The sequence below is a fragment of the Patagioenas fasciata genome, chromosome 6 (assembly GCF_037038585.1).
Source record: "Patagioenas fasciata isolate bPatFas1 chromosome 6, bPatFas1.hap1, whole genome shotgun sequence".
In the NCBI taxonomy this organism is placed as follows: Eukaryota; Metazoa; Chordata; class Aves; order Columbiformes; family Columbidae; genus Patagioenas; species Patagioenas fasciata.
The window spans coordinates 29,452,774-29,475,266 of NC_092525.1; the positions used below are offsets into that span (position 1 = coordinate 29,452,774).

General features: G+C 36.4%; 1 protein-coding gene across 5 annotated transcripts; it reads left to right on the forward strand.

The window, feature by feature from the left end:
• Positions 1 to 5,482: 5,482 nt before the first annotated feature.
• Positions 5,483 to 22,168, forward strand: VCAM1 (vascular cell adhesion molecule 1). 5 transcript variants are annotated; one of them, XM_065842795.2, is made up of 12 exons: positions 5,483 to 5,551; positions 6,953 to 7,060; positions 7,300 to 7,352; positions 8,975 to 9,089; positions 13,031 to 13,163; positions 15,342 to 15,620; positions 16,232 to 16,549; positions 17,174 to 17,446; positions 18,068 to 18,334; positions 18,773 to 19,039; positions 20,448 to 20,714; positions 21,474 to 22,168. In XM_065842795.2, exons 5-12 carry the CDS (start codon positions 13,058 to 13,060, stop codon positions 21,632 to 21,634), a joined length of 1,938 nt encoding a protein of 645 aa, XP_065698867.2. In that variant the 5' UTR covers positions 5,483 to 5,551; positions 6,953 to 7,060; positions 7,300 to 7,352; positions 8,975 to 9,089; positions 13,031 to 13,057; the 3' UTR covers positions 21,635 to 22,168. The 5 variants fall into 5 exon arrangements, with proteins under 5 accessions (XP_065698867.2, XP_071666464.1, XP_071666466.1 ...); XM_071810363.1 differs by having other exon boundaries at positions 13,034 to 13,163; XM_071810365.1 differs by lacking the exon at positions 20,448 to 20,714 and having other exon boundaries at positions 5,488 to 5,551.
• Positions 22,169 to 22,493: the final 325 nt, after the last annotated feature.

The window sequence follows — 22,493 nt, forward strand, 5'->3', positions numbered from 1 at the left end:
TATTAACAGTATTTGATCTGTGACTGCTTGCTTTTATCTTGTGAAACTGTTTTTATAAATGTATCTTTATGGTTTTAATGAGCATTCTTTAAGTCTAAAGCTAACTCTATATCTGAATGTACAAACTCATCAAGAACTAGGAAACGAGTTCAGTTCAATGGTTAAAAAGCTTTTTGGGGTGTATTTGTAAGGCTTTTAATTATTACTACAGCACCTCAGAAATATGAGGTACTCCATGGTGAATATGAGAAGACACGTCCTTAATTCAGGTGAGTTCCCGTCAGGTTCTGATCTGGCATGTACACAGTAGTCTGTTTGCACAGAATTCACACCTGTATGAAAGCTTAATTTCAGTGATTGAGAAGTAGAGGAAGAAATTTTATCATGCTCCCATCACACAGTCAATACTCAGTACAGCCAGTGCAAAGCAAGACTGACTTAAGAAAGAACTTAAAAAATTATAATTTCTAAAAGGAAAATAATGCAAAAAGAACCTAATTGCAGAAGTAGCATTACAGCAGGTGGACTTGCCCCTAAATATAAGCCTTGTCTCCTAACTAAAATAATCTTAGAAACTTCTCTATTCCACATGCCATAGTATAGCATGACATATACTAGAAGCCATATGATTTTGCAACATACCTAAATGTTACCATATGTTTTGTTAAAATGTGTCCTACCTGTTACCATGTGCTATATATTTTACCAAAAGCATTTTTTCTGCTTGTATTTCATATGGAACAGCTCATCCTGAACTGCCTAGAGCTCATCCAGGGGCATAGTATAAGCCACAACACACTTAGAGCTGCCCCAAATGTTGCCTCAATAATGGAGGAAAAAGCTGTTGCTTGGGCTTTGTTGGTCCGGAAGATTTTGGTTCAATGAGAGACACACAGCAGGGCTGATTTGATTAACATGTTTGTGAATCAAGAGAACAGACTGTAGCAGCTCAGTGGTACGTAACAGTAGTTAGTTTCAAACTGTCCTAAGAATATTGTTTCTTGTAAAAGATATTTTAAATCACATTTAATTGGGTTTTATTGTTTCAAATAAACGCCCTACCTCCCACTGCTCCCCAAAAGGTCACATATAAAAAAAAATTTGGAGGGAAACTTCCAGTGACCTCTTACATTGTTTTAGCATTACTTTTCCTAGCAAAGACTGCTTGTCTTGGCAGTCAGTCATAATTTTGAAGTCCTTCCAAAGGAAGACAAGTCTCCATCCTCTCCGAATAGGTCCAAAATAATCAAAATTCAATGCCTAGTGCTAATCATTGCCAATAACTTTCGGAAGTTATTGCAAATAAGGAACTTGCAATGCCTGCTTAGTGGCAAGATTTACAGGGCACATGAATGTATGGCCAAATCACTCTGGTCGCATATTTCTCTGTACTGAATAAAACAAAAAAAAATAGTGTCTCTCAATTGTATTTTTCCCAAAATTATTATTGTTATTATTTTTATCTCTGATACTTAACTACATAACAATACTGGATGGACATTTATAAAAACACGACTAGAATGTCACCTCAGAAAATCTATATTATAAGGAATAGACTGTATTACATGGGGGATTGGGGCTGAGTCAGTCAGATATTGAAAGCAATTGTGTACCTGTATTAGGGAGATGACTTTCATGTCCTGCTGGTGAACACACAGGCTCTCTCCCTTTAATACCACAGTTATGTCTCTAGCGTTCCTGTGCAGTTCATTCACAGTGAGTGTTTCCATCCCAGCTTGGGTAGCAGCACAGTTTCCTGTGAGCTTGTTCGACAAAGTCAGATAGCAGTTTCCATCAGAAACCATAGTCCTTGGCTGCCACTTGTACACATACAAACAACTTGCTGACAATGGCATTCACCAACAAAGTGAGGAATATGTTTATAAATGAACTTAATTTTCAGTAAATTTGAGATACTTTCAACTATAAATTCCTTGTCTCATAGAGAAGGAGACTATGAGGTTCATTGTTGAAATTAGTTTCTCTTTTTGGTGCAGAGTTTCTTAACACTGAAAACATAAATGCAGATGCAGCACTCCTTTTGGCACTAGGAAACAAATTATTTGTATTTTATGTAGCTTTACTAAAAGATCTATTCTAAAGCTTATATGTGGTATTTTCAGTAGTAATCCACAGTATATACATAAATCACTAAGTAAAAACTTATTCTAAGAGAAGTTATAATATGTGGAGAAACAGATGTGTGTTTTCTCTATTGCATATAATTATTTAGTATATATGCCACTTAAACATTAATAACTTATATTGATATATCTGCATATGTTTCACTCAACACAGAGCATTTTTATGTTAGCATAGACCATAAAGTTTTGTATTGTAAGGAGTTTTAAACTGTAACTGGGAAAGAATATCCTTTCAAAGGGACATAACAAAATGGGATTAAATTGCAGATATAAACACCTAAATATAGGCTATCTGCAGGATATCTCTAGATGTCTATGTCAACTCACACAGTTACTGAAGTTCAGTAAAACTGGCCTGAGTCCTACAACTAGGTGGAATATATGAAAAAAACAAACAAAAACCAGTTTTTGTATGACAATGATTTTAACTTCTAGACCATCAAAGACTTTAAGTCCCCTCCTTTTTTTTTTTTTTAATTGACATTTTTTCTTCTACCTATAACTAATTTTGATTAAAGGTCAAATATTGAGTTCTCAGTGTAAATGCAGGCAGCTCCAATGTTATCAATATCACAGCACAGATCAAATGAGGAACATTACTTTTCTTATTTGAAGAATAGCAAGCCCTGTGCTTTGATAAGTGAGAGTTCCTCTCATTTCCAGTCAAATGTTTTGCATTTCCTTGAAGTAAGTTTTGATTTCAGGTAATGATACTGTCTGATTATGTGTTGCTTTCTAGCTGGGAAACTTTCAGGAAGTTTCTTGCTGTTTTCAGAGATAAAAAGCCAGAATTTTATACAAATTTATATGCTCCAGGATTTACCACTCTTTGTATGTATTGTTCATTTTGTATTTGTTTTGACTGTTTTAAAAAATTGCGTGTTTTTTCACTGTTGAAGGAATAATATTTGCAGTAAAGCAAGCCAAGCTAACACAGGAAGTCATACCTCAAGTAAGAGGACATAATATTCTGTGGAAATAAGGAAATTATTTAAAGCTCTGCATGATGAACTTGGCTTGTTTTGTGCAGTCTTCATCTTCCGCTGAAGCACCCACTCTTGACTGTTGCTGTAAGTCAGACAGTGGACCAACAGTAAAAGCTGCTGATGTGGCAAATGATCTGTTCCTCAGGCAGATTTTGCCAGAGTGCCCTATAGTCTTGCACTTCTGGCCTGAGGACGATGGGTCTCTCTGCCCAGGTGGCCAACTTTGTCAGGACAATAAATTGATGTTCTCTCTTTCTCTCTTCTCTGTCCCGGAGGAAGTGTGGAGGAGGGAAGATGGTCTTCCTTCCAAAGGATATTTGCCTTTGCCATAGTGATAGAAAAAGCTGATGAATAAATCAAGGAGAGAAACAAAACAGATGGGTCAGAAAACCTATGGCAAAGGAAAAAACAATGAGAATATTGTATATGTCAGGACTCTCGTTGCCATTTCATAAACAAACTTCTTCCTATTTTTGTATATCTTACTTGGATATCCTGTTTCTTTCTTTATCCCCTGTGTGACATTGGGATTTTGAAAAGGGCTGAAGCCAAGGTAAGGTTTCCTCGATAGTGTATTTGAAGAATGTAGAGATTTTTCTGCTAAAACTGAGAAATGTTTGAAGAGTGATAGTAGACACTACTAAAAATGGTAACTGCAAGTCTTCTCCCAACAGAAGGATGGAAAACATATCAGGGAAAAAAAAAATTGACTATGCATTAGAGATTTTATTACATGTGTTTCCCTTGAAACTTCTTTGTATTTTGCAGTCAGTTTGGACATGTATTTTCAAGTCGTGTAGCAACACCAGCTTTCACTCTTTAGATAAATATGTTTATTCTTCATGGTAAAGTTTGCAAACATTTGTACTATGGCAAAGACAGGCTTCTGAACTGCAGCCATGCTCTGTGCTTGAGCCCTGGGCTGAGCGGCCCATCGTAGCAGGAGGTCACCTATAAAGTAATGAAGAATATTGTTCTTCATGGCTTCTTACACAGATCTTTGACAGCAAAGTAGCTTTTTAGTTTTTCAGTCGTTCCAGTTTCTAGTGGTAGTAGAATTCACTTTTAAGAAACCAGTTGGTAAGTCGTTGCACAGCTGAAGGGGGCAATACAAAGTATAATAGTATCTCTAGAAGATTCTCTATTTGAGTCCATTGGGTTTTAGATTAGGCCAGAATGAAGAGTGAAGTAAGAAGGTGACATGTTTATCTTAGGGAAAACTCACCTTTAGAGGTGCGTGCCAATGGGTAGCTTTGTAACAGCATGTGGTGCAAAGTCAGCAGAGGGAGAAGCTGCTACACAGTAGAGGCAGCCAAAATGTGGTCACAGGACTGTGAGATTTTTCTTGTATCTAATTATGCTCTCAAAAACACAGACTAAATGGATAGAAACCATCCCTCTCTGAGTCCTTGTGTAAGCAAGGTATTACTTGTGGTTCCCCCATTCTCAAGATTTTATCTTTTAATCTGCTTTTGGCCAGTGTCAGATATAGGATTACGGCTCAATAAAATTCTGGCTGATCCACTGCAGGTGTTTATAGATTCTGATAAAAATCTAAGTTGGATAAACTAAAATCTCAGTGGTGGGTCAAAGTCTGGATGCCATCTGTCTCTCCTTATAAAAACTACACTGGTGAGCTCATTCAGGCAGGATTTGAATTCAGAAATATTGTAAATTGGGAGGAGGAGTGAGATCTTGGGTACTAGTTATCCTTTGAGCTGCTTTCCATGATTCTTACAAAGATTCAGATGAATATTGAATTAACTGGGAAAACCCTCCTTCTCTTACAAAAGTACGTATTTTGTCAAGAGTTTTTGTGTAGAATTTCGTTTCTTTTAATATATGATGGAGAAGATCACGAGCAAATAGTTATAAATGTAAGGAAGAAACAGCAGCAGTGGAATTTGTGGATGAAAAGGGTTTCTTTTGGTGTGAGAAGATAGAAAGTGTAACCTCCAACCCCAAACCCATCATGTGTTTTATAATACGTGAAAATAAGAATAAGAGAATAAGAATATTCTCAATAATATTTTATTTTATCTGAACTGTACATGGTAGCTTCCATTTGAACTACTAGAGAAGGCAAAATATTTTTCCTAAAATGTGTGAGTTACTGAAGACTTAAGACTATTTAATGTTTTGGGAAGAGCTTTTTCCTTAATATTCATTTCCTGGTTTCAATTTTTTTTTCTTTATTTTTGGGAGTGTTATGTATTTGCATTATTTATTGTGTTTTGTGGAGCAACTGTGACTCTTGAGCAGAAGCTGGGCTTTGTCAGGAAACATTTTAAGTTTTAGAGTAAGAAGAACTCCCAGTTTTATAAGAGTTTGTTTTGCTACTCTTTCAAATAGCCTCTCGCTATGTGGATGCTGGAAATTCTACAAAGATGTTCGTGTCAGTGTCTGACATTCATGCATACAGTGAGTACGAAATTTCTCAGTTGAGTAGTAAATTTCTCAGAGGAGAGCCTGTGAAATTTGTGTGTAAAGCACTATTACATCGGCGGGAATGGTGGATTTAATTCCTCTTTAACGGCAGGATTTTGAAGCAGCCATGGAGTTGTGGGCACTTAATGCAATTCATCTGGAAAGCACAAAGCTGCTCTCACTGTTACTGAACACTTCTGTGTGTTGTAAACCCAGATGTGACTATACAGGCTATACTTGCTTTCACTCCAGGCTCTTGACATTCCATGTACTTGAGAGAGCTCTCCGAATAACACAGACATTTTTCTCTCTTGAGAGACAGTGAGCAATTACAGCCAAGATAAAACTGAAAGTTCTCGATCACAGTAAGTTAGCCTTCCATAGGGTTTCACCTTCAGTGACCTTAACGAGTAACTATGAAACGGTTAAAACTGATATAACTTGGTTATTATGAGATTACTAAGAAATTACAGGTGACTTCTTGCTTATTTTTATGTCCTATTTCTTCTAATTAGATCCTGCCAGGATTTCCAGTTATTCACAACAGTTTGCTTTATAGCTATGTGCCAGGAAAGTGCTATTCCCAGTCAAGTCCAGTAGATAATTGTGTCTGTCAGTGGAAGCACTGAACTTGGTTGTCTGAGTTTTGGTTGTCTAAACAAGAATTGGAAGGATAAAATTAATCTTAAATGGCATATGATACGAACCTGATGAAAATAGACAAATGCCATAATATGAAATGCATTCATTAAAACATTAAATTTTATAAACAAGAGTAAGAAAATAAAAGAATAAGGTAAGTTTACAGATAATTCACCAAAATGAAACTGACTTTACAAAGGATGTTGTGCAAAATTATCAACTTGTCATTTATCTTTGTAATAATCTACAGCTTTAGTCTATTTTTCAACTGTACTGTCCAATCTTTTTGATAACATAGAAACAGTGTTGTAATTTGTATTAAAAAGTAATACGATGATCTAGTAGGCAGCAGTAAATAGTGCAGATTAATTTAGTAATTGCTTTCCCCCGAGTGGTTATGGACTTTTAAACATACTGCTTCCTTTTCAACCTTCTGATAAATTCTTGTTCATTTTTGTAATCATTTTGTACTATAGACTCCACCTGAAAATTTGTCCTCCTTTACACTAGGTGTGGAAGCCTTCTAGTTGTCTTTTTAAATAAGTTGTATTTATTAATTTTCCAAATAATAAATTACATATAAAATGAAATATAAATAAACCTTCAAATTAATAAATACAATATGCAGGATAAAGCAAAACTTTTTTCATAAATTTTTTGAGATCCTAAATTGTTAATAGAATGTATTCGCTATGTACAAACACATTTTCTGAAGCTATAAGCTACAGCAGGATCCATATGCTGATCTTACAGGTAGAATGAACATCTCTCCACGCCACAAAATTCAATGCAGTCATGGCACAAGACACCTGAAAGTGCAAGAAAAGTGAAGTCAGCAGTTGGATCTTAGCACCTTAGCAGGTTAATCAGTGTAATAAAATGTACTAATAAATAATTTAAATCATTAGTTTTATATCAAACACTTCAGGTAAATAATGCAGAATTACTAGATTATATTTCTTTTTAGTGTGAGATAATTGTGTTGTATTCATTCCAATAATGTAGGAAACTGAGTGTAAGATAATTTGCTCAAAATTTAATGAATTCATCCTTGAACATGCCCCTGAAATTCCTGTGCCATGATCCTGATGGTCTTGCAGATACTGAGTCACCACGCTACTTGATATCCTGAAAACCAAGAGACATTACAAAGGTAAGAGAGATCTCAAACTCATGAGCCTACCAGAATTTAACTAGATCTGGTCCTTCATCCACAAAGGGATTCAGCACTGCATATGCAACACTTACATGGCTTCCTCATCTTTTAGAAGCTATGGGGTGCACATAAATGTTTTGGTTCCCATTGGGTTGTCCCAGCTCCCAAGTGAAAGCCCTGGCAGAAGCTGCATTGTTGTCTGACCCAGTCAGTAGTGATTTCATTCATCAGGGAGAGAACCTTGGCCAGAAAACCATGTAGTTAGAGCATTTGTGTGGAGCTGAGCTGTTGGAAGAGAGGTACTAATATCTGTTCCTCGTGGTGTGGAGCTAATTATAGTCAGAAATGAGGTCAAGAGAGGCAAAAGGGTTATTAAACTATCTGTTCCTTATGAATTGGTATTCACATATAATTCTGGGAAATTTCAGGGAGGATCCTTGGCTAAGAAGCATGGGAATGTTGAAAGTCAGACACTTCTCAAGCTAATTCAAGACAAATTTTATCCTGCCTGACAGCAATTTGAAACACGCGTCACATTTCTCAAGTTGCTTCTCTTATCACTAGAGAGTAACATGGTCTATGATAGAGGGTGACACAACTATGAAAGTCATTCTTGCTCAGTTGTCTGTATCAGACAACAATGACTGCGGCTTTGATGCCCAGCCAAGTAATTGTCTTGAAAGGGCAAATAAATCCCAGCAATTTGGATCCTTCTTACCCTTGCTAGTCTAGAGAAACTCAGCTGTCCATGGGTTTTGTCACTTAGCGACTCCTACATTAGCATATTCCTTCCACAAAAGTGTTAACAAAGCAAGTAGTTAAGATGATACTTAACTTTGTGGGGAAAAAATGGAAGAGAGAAATAGTCAAAGTAACAAAACAGCATGTTGTGGATTTAGTGTAGTGCACATTCAAGAGATAAAGAAAAGGTGCCAGATCCTTAACAGACTTGCAGATGGCTTTAAGTGTTACTCGGTTTATTAGTATATGTACAGACACACACAAACACACATATTTTGCTACTGCAAAATGCTTTCTCATGGATGCTTGTCATTTTGGCTTTATGGAAGTAAAAATCAGTTCACTGCTTCCTGTTTCTATTTGGAGGTTCATTTTCTTTAGAACTTTCAGTCCTCTTCCTGAGATGGAAAAATGACAATATCTAGATAAAAGAAACATTTCCATACGTGTCTAAAAAAGAAAAAACAAATTAAAAAAGAAAAAAAGAAAAAAAAAAGAAGAAAGTGAGCAATCCCTGGAACTCTCACCTGTATGGAAGATTTTAAAAATATGATTCTTGAATCATACAATGTTAAGTCATTTAATTCCCTTCTGATATGTTAGTGAGCCAGTCCACTGTGGGACTACAAAGATACATTTATGTAATGCAGTGCAGCAAAAATAACATCCGTACAGCTCAACATAGCTCTTCAGAATATGAACCATTCTAAGAGAATAAAGGATATAGTCTGTGATAGACAAGTTGAAGGATAATCAATTAGTAGCAGTGCAGTTGTCAGTAACCTGTCTAGGAGAATCGATGTTCTGCATTTGTTCCAGCTGGCATGGGCTGTCACAGACCTTACTCATCATTCCCGTTTGTCTTCCTGGGTCCATAGGGACACACCTTGACCTCATGACTGAAGCACAGGAAGGAGGTGAGAAACAGGAAAGTGACTGGTCTCCATTTTCCCATAGTCAAGAGTCTACAAGTGCCTTGGAGAGCACCTGCTGGTGAGTAGTAGCAAAGCTTGGTCAAAAGGCTCTCCACTCATCTCTTGATTAACTTCATCTGATCATGTGGAATGCTGGCCACAATGAGGTACACCACGATATTTAGCGGTATTGGAGTTTCATGTAGTGTGGGGAGAATTAAGTAACTTGCTCATATTCCATGTTAAATGTTTTCAGCTGACTTTATCTTGCCATATCCCAGGCGCTAGCCAGTATCTGCACTTTGACCCAAATCCGACTTTATTTTTTTACTCTGACCATTTTGAATGAGTTTTGTCTGAAAAGCTATAGTTCCAGTGAGAACAAACAACTTTGACATGTCTCTGTATTTGTCTCAAAAGAAAAGTAGATCTGAGATCTCACTTCAAAATTCCCAAAGAGATGTTGAATACACCAAGGCTTGTATTTGAATTTGGCTCTAGGAATACACAGGAGAATGTTTCAAAAGGGAAACTTCTTTTTTTTACATGTCAGTATGAAGACAATAGAAGCTCAGAAACCCAAACTAATAAAGTTTGACTTACAGTACAGTACTTGGCACTCTAAATACGTGGATTTAACGGCTATTCAACAGTTTCACTTTTAGATCCAGCATTACTAAAATAATGCTTGCTTGTTTTTTAGAAACAAGATTTGGAATTTCCACAGCTTGTTTTTTTTGCCAGCAACAAGAGGCTAAGGTAAAACGTTGGGACTTTTTTCTCTTGTGGTTTCTATTTATTTTTTAGATGAACTTCTTGTTCTTTCTGTGAAGTGAAACAGACAATGCCTGTGAATAGAAGAAAATAATAAATCAGTTATTTTGTAGTTTATGCAAGTTATTATACTTCTGGATTATTTTGTCTGTCATCTTTTGTGGATTCTGGATGCCTTCATCTTAACCAAACAGGAAGTGTCATAGCTGGTGAGCTGGTGCCTCAGATAATGAAGGAAGGAGATGCATTTATTTTTATATGCAGTATTTCAGAAATTCCAGAAAAGGGAAAGCAGCAGATGGTAAAACTTTATTTTCCCTTTTTTCCTTTTTTTCAATAGATGACAGGTTCGATGTGGAGTACAATTGTAAGGTGTGATGTGGGTTACAGGGTAATGCGTTGGTGTTCTTTTTGTAGCTAGGAACAAAGTTGCAATTCCTGAAACACACACAACTCTTTAAATAGATCTGTATGTAGATCTCATCCTTCCCATCCATAGATGAAAATTATAGGGAGTCAGTGATGCTCTCCTCCCCCTCTTGGGGGCTATACAGAGGTTGTATTATTGTCAAGCAATGAGAAAGAAGGTGGAGGGAGTTAGGGAACGCAAAGGGTCAGAGATGCTCTGGAAACGAAAAAGCCAGTAGGCTCTGAGGCAGGAAAGGCAATGTATGACCTGTATAGCAGGCTATTGAGGTTGCTGAGAACTGAATATTTTGAGTCTGGCAGATCATTATCTGCTGTAAAAGCCATATAAGTCAGCAATCTTCATACATGTCCTCCAGGTTCATGTTTTTTCAGTTACTTGATCAAGATATGACCACATTAAAGGTGTTACCTTGGATGTGGTGCCTGAAGGGCATTTTTCCTTTGTTGATATTGATATGTTTTCCCTTTAAGAATAGTACCATTTGAGTTACAATACATTCCTCTTGCTTTTAGTCTTTAGGCATGAGCATACTATGGAGGTATCAGACACTCTTTGCATAGAGTGAAAAGTCTTCATCCCAGCTGTTTCCATAAAGCATCAGAAAATCTGTAAGAAGCTTTCTTGTCCTTAGATGTCCAGTGCACATCTCAAGGAGATCTTTCATAAGACGGGTGAGAGCTGCAGTTTGAATGGGGGACCTAAATATAAACTTGCGGTAATACCTCTATGATCTGGAGCTGAAGAATCGTTGAGTCAGACTTAGCTGCACCTTCTCACCTGAATGCCATGACTTCCACAGAAGGATTTTGCCCTCTGAAGCTGATGCGACACGAAGATCTTAGTAATAAACATGTCGCATATTTTACTGGTTTGGGGCCCTATATAGAAGTTATTATTTCAGCACTAGGTATTTTTTAGTAGAAATCCCAAACGGTGGATGTAGATATTGGGACAAAGTGCCATGAGGAATTTTAGTGCTGACGCGGGAAACCGAATAATGAGTTTCCTTCTGCCTTTTTAAAATCTCCTATACCAAAGAGCAGGATTTGCCCCCTTCTCCATAGATCCGTGGCCATAAATCAGTGAAGGTTTCAAGAGACCAAATTCTGCATGAGGTTTAGCCTTTCAGCTTTCCCCAGATAGCCTCCATGAGACAGTGCAGTACCTTAAAAATGTAGGAAGAGGGTTAGAAATGTTGGATTACTAACATGTTGCATAACATGCATTTTGTTCATTGCGGTATTAAGGAGTTGTGATCTTTTTTATCTAGAGGAAATGAATTGAAGTTCATCATATAGGTATTTAACAGAATTGTAGAAGTATGAGTTAAAGCAAATGCTTAGCATTGTTCTGAGATGGTTTTGTTTTCTTACATCCAGAAGTCTGATGTCAGTTTCAGTTTCCTGAAAGATATTTGTATTTCCTAATGCCAGGCCAAAAATGATGTGTTCACTATTTCCAAACGCCCTTCTGAGACACACAATCGTTTTCTTTGTTTGTCCATCACAGCCTGAGAAAAATCTCTTTTCATTACTAGACATATTGGAAAACATGTATTTACATGCCAGTGCTTAAGTTTTTTAATCTCTTTTGCCTTTAGTAATATTTGTGTAATACTTGTTACATTCCAGTCTTCATTATGCTCTGCATGTGTGAGGATTTCTCCAGCTGATCCTATAATACTTCATCTCACTCTGAGTCTAAATGCATCCTCTGTTTTTATCCCCAGTATCCTCCTCTGTGCCATTTGAATAAAAAGCTAGATTATCTGAACTCTTGGGGTCAACTCCTAAAATTTGTCAGCTGATCTCTTACTGTTTTCAGATAGAACAGCCAGTTCTGAGAACAAGCAGACTTGATTCCAATTTTCCCATGTGCAGCTTGTTGCTGAGGATAGTAGGAGCAACAGTAAAGTACATGTTATTTTAAAAATACATAGAAGGGACATATTTGAAGTTGGGTAAAGAGTAAATTTTAAGAAATTTTTAAATGTCTTGGCAGATCTGTACTTCTTTTAAAAATACTTGTTGGCTAACCCTGATCTTGCCTATACTGTCTGAATTAAATTTGTCTGGTCACTCAGTATAGTAGTTCCTCTGAGTAAGGATCCAACTCCAGTAAAGTTAATGGCAGCTGTCCAGTTTAATTTACTGAGAGCTGGATCAGAGTTATTTCCTATTTGATGTTATCTGATCAAGGACTTGATTACAATTTTTCCAGCATGTGGATATGGCCTCCTATGTTTATATCTCTTTCTGTCTAGAAATGGATTTCCCAGAAACAGGGAAATTTTGCCTTTTCTCCTTCAGTTTAGCCTGTGATTATTTAAGCACTCAAAGCAGACGAGTTTCATTTCTTGCTTCTCTCTGCCTATGATTAAAAAGTATTTATTTGCAACTTAACTAAGAGCAGACACTTTCCTTCAACAAAACCCCTTTCAGAGAATTTTTTTCTTCCTCCTCCTTCTCTAATAAAAACAATGAAAATTATAATAAAAATAATATATTATGGGAGAATCCACTGCAGCAGTTGTAGAGAATTTCAGCTTTATTGACTTTTGGTAAGGTATTGCTAGATGCTTCAGGTTTCCCTGTTTTATTGTTTTCTGGGTAATTCCTGGGTTGTTTAGTTTTTTCATATTTTTGAATATTGCTGTTATTACTCATTATTACTATTTTAATATATACTTTCTGCCTGAGATCGTAATTTTTTCTTCTTGCAATCATTACATGCCTTTCATATTTATAAGTTTATGATAATTGTATGAAAATAGGGGTTGATCCTTCTTATCTTACCTAGAGTGTTTGTTTCTATAGCAGTTAGTACTGTCCAAGTATCCTTTGATGGGGCTGCAAACATGGGGGCACCTGCAGTCAGGAAAAAGCAGAAAAGAAGACACATCGCCAGCGGGAGCCTTAAATCCTCTAGTACCGCTCTCACCTGAACAAGGTATTTTGGAGTTGGCATTAGGTTATTAACCATAAAATCTGCTTAACTCAAAAAGTATTATGTTGATGTAGTGGCAGATTTTCAGCAATTAAATTTCTTTAGCATTTACAACATTGTTACTTCAGCCTTTATTTTTCCACCTTATTACTCATTTACTAGATATTTGAATCTTTACTGTTTATAATATATGCTATATGATGGCAACATTTCGTAGACATCAAATGCTTAAGCTATTACATACCAAAATATTTGCCAGAGACATTTTGAAAACGTATGTGTTTTGTTTTGGATTTCTTGTTGCTTTTATTTAGTGATTCATAACTGACCAATATGAACTGATCAAGCAGTTGAATAAATAAACAATTCAGATTTGGAAACCTTTATCCATTCTTTGCATTCATAGCATTTCTTAAATGAAAATTAGCACTGAATATGTTATTTTACTTTATATATATAGATAGATATATATATATATAACATTTTTTGCTGTATTAGCCAGTAATAATTGTCCTCAGAAATATCCCAGACTAGACTCATATACCCACTGGAAACCAAACACTGAAAATAATCCCCGAGTTGTATTATCAGCTCCTATCCTTCGATTATGTATAAACAGGACGTAAGAGAGCTGAGAGGCATATCAGTAATGTGGTGCATACCAGTAGCAACTTGAAAGAGGGACATTTTAGAAGCACTTTTAAAGTGAGATTGGGAAAATCAGTTCATTCAGTTCATCTGAACAGGATGAGCCTGATTCAAGCTGATCAAGTCACATTTCCAGACTTCTGTTACCTGACTTATTTCTTCATTTTTAGGGATCAAAAACACTTAGGAACATGAGTAACACCATCTCTTAAGCTGATAACACAGTTTTCAAAGGAAATACTGAGTTAGGTGAAGTTAGTTACAGAACTGAGCGTTACTGGAAATATTCTCAAGATTCAGCACTACAAAAACATTTGTGCTGAAAGCAAACTTGACTAGCTTTTCCATCTGAGATATGGTGCCATTCAATTACTTGGAATTACCCGCATTCTTTCATTTTGTCAGTTGTTTGCAGGATCAGATCTTGGCTTGGTCTTTTTAAGTCTAGTAGGCACTTTATTCCAAGCGTTGCTGTTCGTTTTTTCCTGGGCTTTGAGTTCTGTACTGAAAGCAGCAGCAGAGGGCGCCGGCCCAGCCCAGCCCAGTCTGGTCAGGCTGTGCCTCCCTCCTCTGGACTTCCCCAGGCTGGGATTTCCCATCCCACCTCCCAGAGCCTTTATAACAGCGCGCTGGGGCTGCTCTCGTAAGCTGTTGCACAGCAGCAAGGTCTCACTGTGCTTCTTCACAGAAAGTACGAAGCAAGGCTTTTGCATTTACTTTTCTTTACCTAGTAACCGCAATTACAACTGTTAAAACAGATGGGAAGAACACGCCAAGCTGTGCTAATAATTTTGTATGCTTTAATGACTGGTAAGTTGGGGGGTCGTTTGATTGTTTTTAATTCTGTTAAGTATAAACTGACCTGCAATTTACTGTTTGATCTTTATTTTTCCTTGTTCCAGTTGCTTTTACATGTCAGCGAATACAGTTATCAATTAAGTAGTTCTGACAAAATGTCAGGAACTTTTTTTGACATTTACTTTGAGCTTTATTGTGCTTTGGAATGATACAGTAATTTTCTTATTGAGTTTGCTAAAAGACAGTCTAGGAGACAACTGCAGTATATCACTGCATGATTGGTTTTTACTGTCATCCCTGACAATATTGGTCAAGTTTGGTACTGAATGTCCTATTGAAGGTGATTCTGCAGTTCTCCTTGCAATCTTACTTACCACTCCTCCCCACAAATGTCGAAAAGTTTTGCAACCACATACACCTGACAAAAAAAAAAAAAAAAAAAAAAATTGTGCCAATGCATTGATTTTCGCTGAGAGCACTGAGTTTATGCCATTTTATACATGAGAACTGTTTGTTAGAGTCATCTGAGTCTGTATTATCTTTGACAAAAATGCCAATGTTTATTTGGTATTTGGAGATGTAAACTATTGTATGAGCTTTATCAGTTTTACCTCCACACAACTGTGAAAGTAAACTTGTGAATTAATGATCTCATATCACAGTAGAATATGAGAAGAAATAGGAAAATAAATGTTGAGAATGCTGCTGAGTTTATGTATGTTCTCCCTATTGCAGTTAAAGCATTTGAAATGGAAATTATACCTGCTAACAGAGTTGTTGCCCAGATTGGAGAAACACTCGTACTCACATGCAATAGTACTGGCTGTGCATCACCAAGCTTTTCCTGGAGAACCCAGATGGACAACCCCCTTGGAGGAACAGTGAACAACCATAGGACATACTCTACCTTGACAATGAATCCAGTCAGCATTGTGAATTCTCATCATTATCTGTGTACTGTCTTCTGTGGTGAGAAAGAGAAAAAAGAGAAGAGTATCAAAGTTGAACTTTACTGTAAGTAAAAATGTGAAATTCTCTTTTAGTAGTACAAGTTCATAAAAAATCAGTAATTGTTTTTAAATCTTATGGTTGGTAGTTAACTGGTAATGCTAGAGTAATGAGTCTGCTGTAGCTCAACATATATTCTCTTGTAACATTCCTTTATCTGTCTGTTCAAGACTGTTTCTCAACCCCTTTCTGCTTAGTTTCTGCACTGAATGTAGTACATACTGGTCTTACTTATTCTTATTCTTGGTAATACTTGAAAGCTGAAACATAGACTTTTCAAAAGATCAATGGTGCTAGAAAAAAACCCAAAACAAACAAAAACCCCAACAGCAAAAAAATACCAGCAGCCCATGTGTTTGAGATGGATGTCCTGCTGGATCTTATTAGATCATTCGTGATCATATTTCAACAATTGTACAAATATAATTCCTGTTAGTGTATGAACTGTTTATAAAAGACCTGTATGTCTTCATGTCCAGATTTATTAATATCTTGTAATAAAGTTGATATAATATTGTGTTCTGAATGCCTCTAAACTCAAGGTGTTTGATCTTGCTCTTATGTTAACCATGGAGCTCATCTCTGCTAGATTAAAGAAATGGATTTTATTCTTTTAGCTTTCCCCAGTGATCCTGTTATTGAGATCAGCCCATCCTTAGTTGCTGGAGAACCAGTCAGTGTCCTCTGTAAAATTCCTGATGTGTATCCTTCTGATCGCCTGGAAGTGCTCCTAAAGAAAGAGGAACATGTTCTTCATGAAGAAAATTTTTACACAGATGACAGCACAAATACAGAGACCAAAACTGTGAAATATTCATTTACTCTCACGGCTGAAGATATTGGGAAAGAGATTACCTGTGTGGCCAAGTTGCCAATTGCTAATATGGACTTTGAACCCAAAGAAAGAGTAGCTTCTCAGAAACTGAATGCTAACTGTAAGTATTTTTGTTTTAGGGCTTTCAGACCAAGTACTCTTTAATATTAAGTTTCATGGAATGGGTTTACAACGTGTGTGCTATAAATAATTTATAATCTGCACTTCTGATCTGTATTATTTTTGTAGATAATCTAATGTATTCAGTTGAATTCTGCTGTATTCAGTAACAGTCATTGAGTCATTGAATACCCATTGTTGTTCATGACAGAAGTTAGGCGATGCTTTAATAACTCCCTTCTCACTCTCTTACCTTGGGCACTGGTGCCTAGTCAGAAAGTGAAGACCAGAAGAAAAATGGCAGCATGCAGATAAAGATTTGTTTTTAAAATTGCCATTGTATGCTTAACAGTTCCAAGTTTATAGTCCTAAACAACAGGGAGACAAATATAAGAGTAAAAAAAAAAAAACTACACATTTTGTCTAGCTTAGTAAAGCTTTCAAAGCTGCAAGCCGAATGTCTTATCAAGTCTGGAGAAATTATCGCACTGTGTTACTGGAATACAAATGATTCATTTTTTTCTTGATATTTTGTCAAAGGTACCTCTAGAGAAGTTAGTGTTACAGATGTGCATGTCATTCTTCATTAACTTACTGACCTCATTTCTCTTTTGTTCTCTTTCAGTTGGTCCGCAAAATACTGTCATTACTGCATCTCCTGGCAGCTCACCAATGGAAGGAGACCATCTGAAACTCACTTGTGTGACTGAGAGTAATCCACCACCACAAATAGTTTGGAGAAAACATCTGGCTGATGAAAGCATTCAGCATCTGGTAGAAAACAATGTCCTTTCTATTCCACATGCCCGTTCCACTGATTCAGGACTGTACATCTGTGAAGTAATTAATCTGGTGACTAATAAAACAGAGAAAGCAACTGTGGACATTGTTGTACAAGGTACAAGTCTGCTTGAATTTAACTTCTGTTATCCAGTACCCAATTGGCAGCTGCCTGTTGGGTTGGAGGATGCTGAGACACTGAAAATTAGGAAATTATGGCACCTTCCTTGTTATGTATTCATGATTTAGCTTTCAATTTACTGCTGCTCTTCATGGGCTGTGCTTTTGATTTCTGTGCTTAATTTTCAGCTAATTCTCTCTGTACTGCTGTTGTCCATGCACACCTCTAGACATTTCCAGCAACGCTCAAAGTGATAAAAGAATCTGAGAAAGCAGTGGTGTGGGGGACACTGTTATATGCTTGAAATGCTAACGTATGTAGCAATTAAGCAGGGGCATAACAGTCTCCTTCTTGCAACTAGTAGTTGTAGCCAGTAGTAGTAAATTTAGTAGTTATTTAATAGTCAAATTTTTTGGGATGTTGTTGTTGTTGTTGTTATTATTATTATTATTATTATTATTATTATTACTGTTTCAGTAGAGGCAAAATTATAAGATGGAGCCAGGGACCCAAAACAAAATGAACAGGTCCTTGGGCAAGCAATTCCTGCTTTCTTAAAACCCTCTTAATCTTAAGTACTTTTACATTAGTGTAACAGCATTTTCTTCTGTTATGCAGGTGTTCCAAGCATTGCAGAACTCTCTATTGAGCCTTCTACAACAGTTCAAGAAGGAGAAAATGTTTCCATACACTGTTCTGCTGAGAGTAACCCTCCTCCCAAGATTATTTTAAGGAGAAAATCGGACAGAGCAGACATGGGGTCTTACAGTGACAGGAGAATTCTTCTTCTTCCATCTGTGACATTCCTGAATAGCGGCGACTATGAATGTGTAGCAGAAAATAAGTTTGGGAAAACTGAAAGTGCAATAACTCTTAATGTGGAATGTAAGTATGTGTAATGTTTTCCCAATAATTTAAAAATAATTAGTTAATTCTCCACTTCAGCTATAAATGTAACCAACAAACTAAACAAAACCCTGTGAGTTCAAAAAAATCAGTGTAGTCCTCAGCTCTTCCCCAAAGAAAGAAGTAGTGCTGATGAGCAAAACAAAGACATGAAATCTTTAATTTAATGATACTCTTAACTCAGGATCTGAATGAGTGAGAAATTGATCTACCTTCTTAATATTATTGGCTAGAAGTATTTGGTTGATACGTTTAGGCGATAGTTTGTATGGAAGCTCTGACAGTGTGTATTTTACTTATTTTGAGAAAGAAGAAGCAATTAACTTTCGAGGCCAACAATCTGGCATCCAGTAGGACATGTTGGATCCATGTCTAAAAAATCCAGTGATGATTTAACTACAGGATTCTTCCTTTCAGATGGACCAAAGAATACAATGATCTCAGTTATCCCTGCTAACACTGTTAAAGAAGGAGAAACTGTGACGATGAAATGTACTAGTTCTGGTAATCCAGCTCCAGTGATCTCTTGGAAGAAAAAGAAGGCCACTGGGGAGTCTGAGAAAATTTCTGAAGATGCAACTTTGATTGTACAGAACGTAAAAAGTCAAGATCTGGGGCTTTATGAATGTGAAGCTTATAACCAATTTGGCAAAGAAGAAAAAGTTGTGAAATTACTTGTTCAAGGTTAGTAGAAGACAGAACACAAGTGTTTTTGTTCTATGTATTTTAGGTCCAGATCTCATTCTGTGAAGGATGGGAGAGTTCTGTCATTGATATCAATGGAGTTAAAAGGCCCTGATGTCATTAAGTCATTTAGGAAGCTTTAAACAATGAAGGGTGAAATCTGCCTTAGTAAAGAGAGCTTATGCAAAGTTCTCATGTCAGTTGAGCTTCCATCACTCCTTCCAATTGGCAAATATATGCATGAGGCAAAGAAGCCTTGCAGTGCCTATATTTTCTTCCAGATAGGTCTCAGGGGAGGATCCAGAAACCCGCATACAAAAGATAAAAAGAGGAAGTACATGCTGAAACTTCTCTGTGGAGGGACTGTGTCACAGCCTCTTGGCTCTCCTTTAAGTTATGACCCTGTATCACATTCTCACAAGCTGCATTTAAGTTACGCCAAGTGCCGATTCCTCAACCTACACGCAACAATAGCAAAGTTTCGTTTTCAGTAGTAAGTGGACTTCTCTCCTTTAGCCCTGCTGCTTCTGTTTATTGCATGGCAACAGGCTTAGGGATCGCTTCTGCCACTAATCCATCTCTCTTCATTATTCTGCACTATTCCTGTAGCTGTACCAAAAAATACACTTTCAGTTTTCAATTACAGTTATGCACATGAGTGGTTGGTGGGATCAGAACCCTTGAAATGGTAGACAGGGCTCAGCCAAAGGACACAGGGACATGTCATTAACGAACTGGGAGAGCAGTCTCAGCACATAGTACTTTATCTCCAAGGTTAGTTAAAATAACTACTGTGCAGAGTTAATATTAGGATTTGTTTTAGACAGACAGAATCACACCTTCAATTCTATTAAGAATGAATTGTCTTTAAAAAAAAAGAGTTTCACAGGCTCTTGTCATAAGTGGTAGGATCTTAGTGCTTACAAAAATTTCTGTCCAAAACAGCAGATGCACAAAATAATTGCTGCTTCAAAATTTTTCATAGTTCCACTTCCACCTTTGAAACAGGATGTAAAATTGTGGAACCTAGTGAAAAAAACTACTGTTCTAGGGCTGCTTCCTTTGCCTTTTCAGTTGAAAGAGGACATCAACCTCTGGGTCTGTTGATCTGTATCCTTTCATGAACTCAAATGAATGAACAGTGAATTTAAAGAAAGAAGCAAAGGCTTCATGTAACGTAAAAGATATGCAACACAAACCATCCATTGATAAAACATTCTTTCTGTCAGCTGCTGTTGACTGCAGTGTGTGAAGCATAGCTAGTGACAGAGTAGTGTCTAAAGTGTGCTCAAATATGAGAGTGAATCCACTACTGGATTAGTACTTTGTGTGTACAAGCTGCTGATACTTTCTGAGTTTTTTTGCTTGTTTGTTGCTAAATGCTACCTTGCATTTCTTTTCTTTTCAGTTCCTCCCCAAAATATTACTGTGTTAGTGTATCCATCAGAAAATGTTAAAGAAGGAGAAAATGTCACTATTACATGTAGCACATACAGTAACCCACCATCACAGATGGTCCTGAAAAAAGTCCATCAGGAGAACGAAATTATTCTGCCATCAGTGAATGGAACCTTTATACTCTACAATGTCACCAAAAACGATACAGGCAGATATTTACTTGATGTTTTCAATGAGGTTGGAAACAACATCAAAGTGATTGATATAGCTGTTGTAGGTAGGTAGATTTGTTGCCTTAAATTTATTTTGCATGTACTTTCTAATGAATTTTGTGTCAAGGTGACCACAACTACTAGTTCATGGCTGATCCTTGTGCAACAGTAATTCAGTTAACCTAAAAAAAAAAAAAAACAAAACCAACAACAACAAATCAAACCAAATAATAGAACACCTGGTGAAAATAAGCTGGATTTGACCTCCTTTCAGTGTGGATGTTATTAGCACTCTTACCTGAGTTGGAGAAGTAGCTTTAGGGATAGGGCCAGAAAAAGGTGAATCCTGGCTGCATTTCTGTCCACATGCATGAACAGTGAGACCAACCCAGATAAAGTTCTGTTTTACCAAAAAAAAAAAATCTAAAGATTAGGCTTTTTAAACATGATCTTCTCCTGAAGAATTTTTTCCAGGAGGTAGAAATGTTCCCTAATCTTTCCTGGGTAAAATAGATTATATTATTATTGTATTCTTCGTGGGCTCCATGGTATTCTTCATTGTAGATCATATCAGATGGGTTTGAACTTGCATAGCAAATTCAAGACCAAGATAGCGGCCAAGCATGTAATAGTACCAAGTGTATAATATGGAGTTACTAAAGAAAAAAGCATATGGAAAGTGTTTTGAAATGTGCTTTGTGCATGAAAATATAAATAGTGTTCCAAATGAAGGTAATTAATAACACGACTTTTACATTAATATACATGTATCTTTTTCAATCAGTTTTTATGCAACTCTTTTCTCCTTTTGTCTCCATTTTCAGGAAGATTGGAAAAAACAGATCAAATGATACCACTGATTATTGCATTCTCCTGTGTAACAGCAGTAGCAGTACCTGTGGTTGCAATTTGGATCTACGTGTCAAGAAAAGCAAAGATAAATGGATCATACAGTCTTGTGAAAGCACTCAGGCTGAAAGTGTGATTGCATGAATATAAGTCTAAGTTCATAATAAGCAATGTTATTTATTGTTGTGACTGTTTCTACTCTTCTGTAATATATGGTAACAAAAAAGTGACTTAAGAACACCACCATGTGATAGCAAATGGATTTTTTTCATGTTTCGATAAGTATTTCAGTATTTAAATTAAAGGGAAAGCTAGCATCCTGTCCTGGAAGCTGGTAAATTACTTCTGTGTTGCAGCATGCTGAACAAAGAGTTCCTTGGAGAAGTAGGTTTGTACATAGTGTATCATTTGTGTTATAAATATGTTCAACTGAATATCAGTTTGTAAAATTGCCGTCTTACTGCAACTGTACAGAGAAATGTTGTCAATTCAAAGATATAAATCAGCATTACTTGAGGTGATCAGATAATAATATTTTATTTTGTATTACTCTACAGAGTGAATGTTTTTTATATGATTTGTCTGCTTGTGGTAATGTTTAGAAAATGTTCTCTTTTTGCTCATATTACCATAAACTCTATAACCTTCAATTAAGTTACACAACCACTGGGCTATGCATTTCTAATTCATTTAAGATCTCAAGGCTCATTTGTGAAACATTTTATTTTAAATATTATTCAGAAAGTGTCTGGGATTATAGTCTAGTTAGTTTTAGGACAGCTGAGGTATTTTTGTATTTCGTATTTTTAATCATTCTCAAATCAGTGTCAGAATTCTGTTATTTCATCATGAGCCAAATCAGAAACTTTATTTACAATATGAGTTGCTGATAAATATACTTTACAGATTTCTGCTGCAAAAATGAAGTTACCAGTAGATTTTTATACTAGATCCCCCTAGTGATTCTTGCTTACGATTAAGATATATATTCCTAT

What these genes read in the sequence shown, in the direction of transcription:
- VCAM1 (XM_065842795.2), top strand. Translation starts at nt 13,058, where the DNA reads ATGGGGCTGCAAACATGGGGGCACCTGCAGTCAGGAAAAAGCAGAAAA. An exon ending in TATCAAAGTTGAACTTTACT is followed by an intron (nt 15,621 to 16,231) that starts GTAAGTAAAAAT and finishes TTATTCTTTTAG; the next exon opens with CTTTCCCCAGTGATCCTGTT. An exon ending in GATTGATATAGCTGTTGTAG is followed by an intron (nt 20,715 to 21,473) that starts GTAGGTAGATTT and finishes CTCCATTTTCAG; the next exon opens with GAAGATTGGAAAAAACAGAT.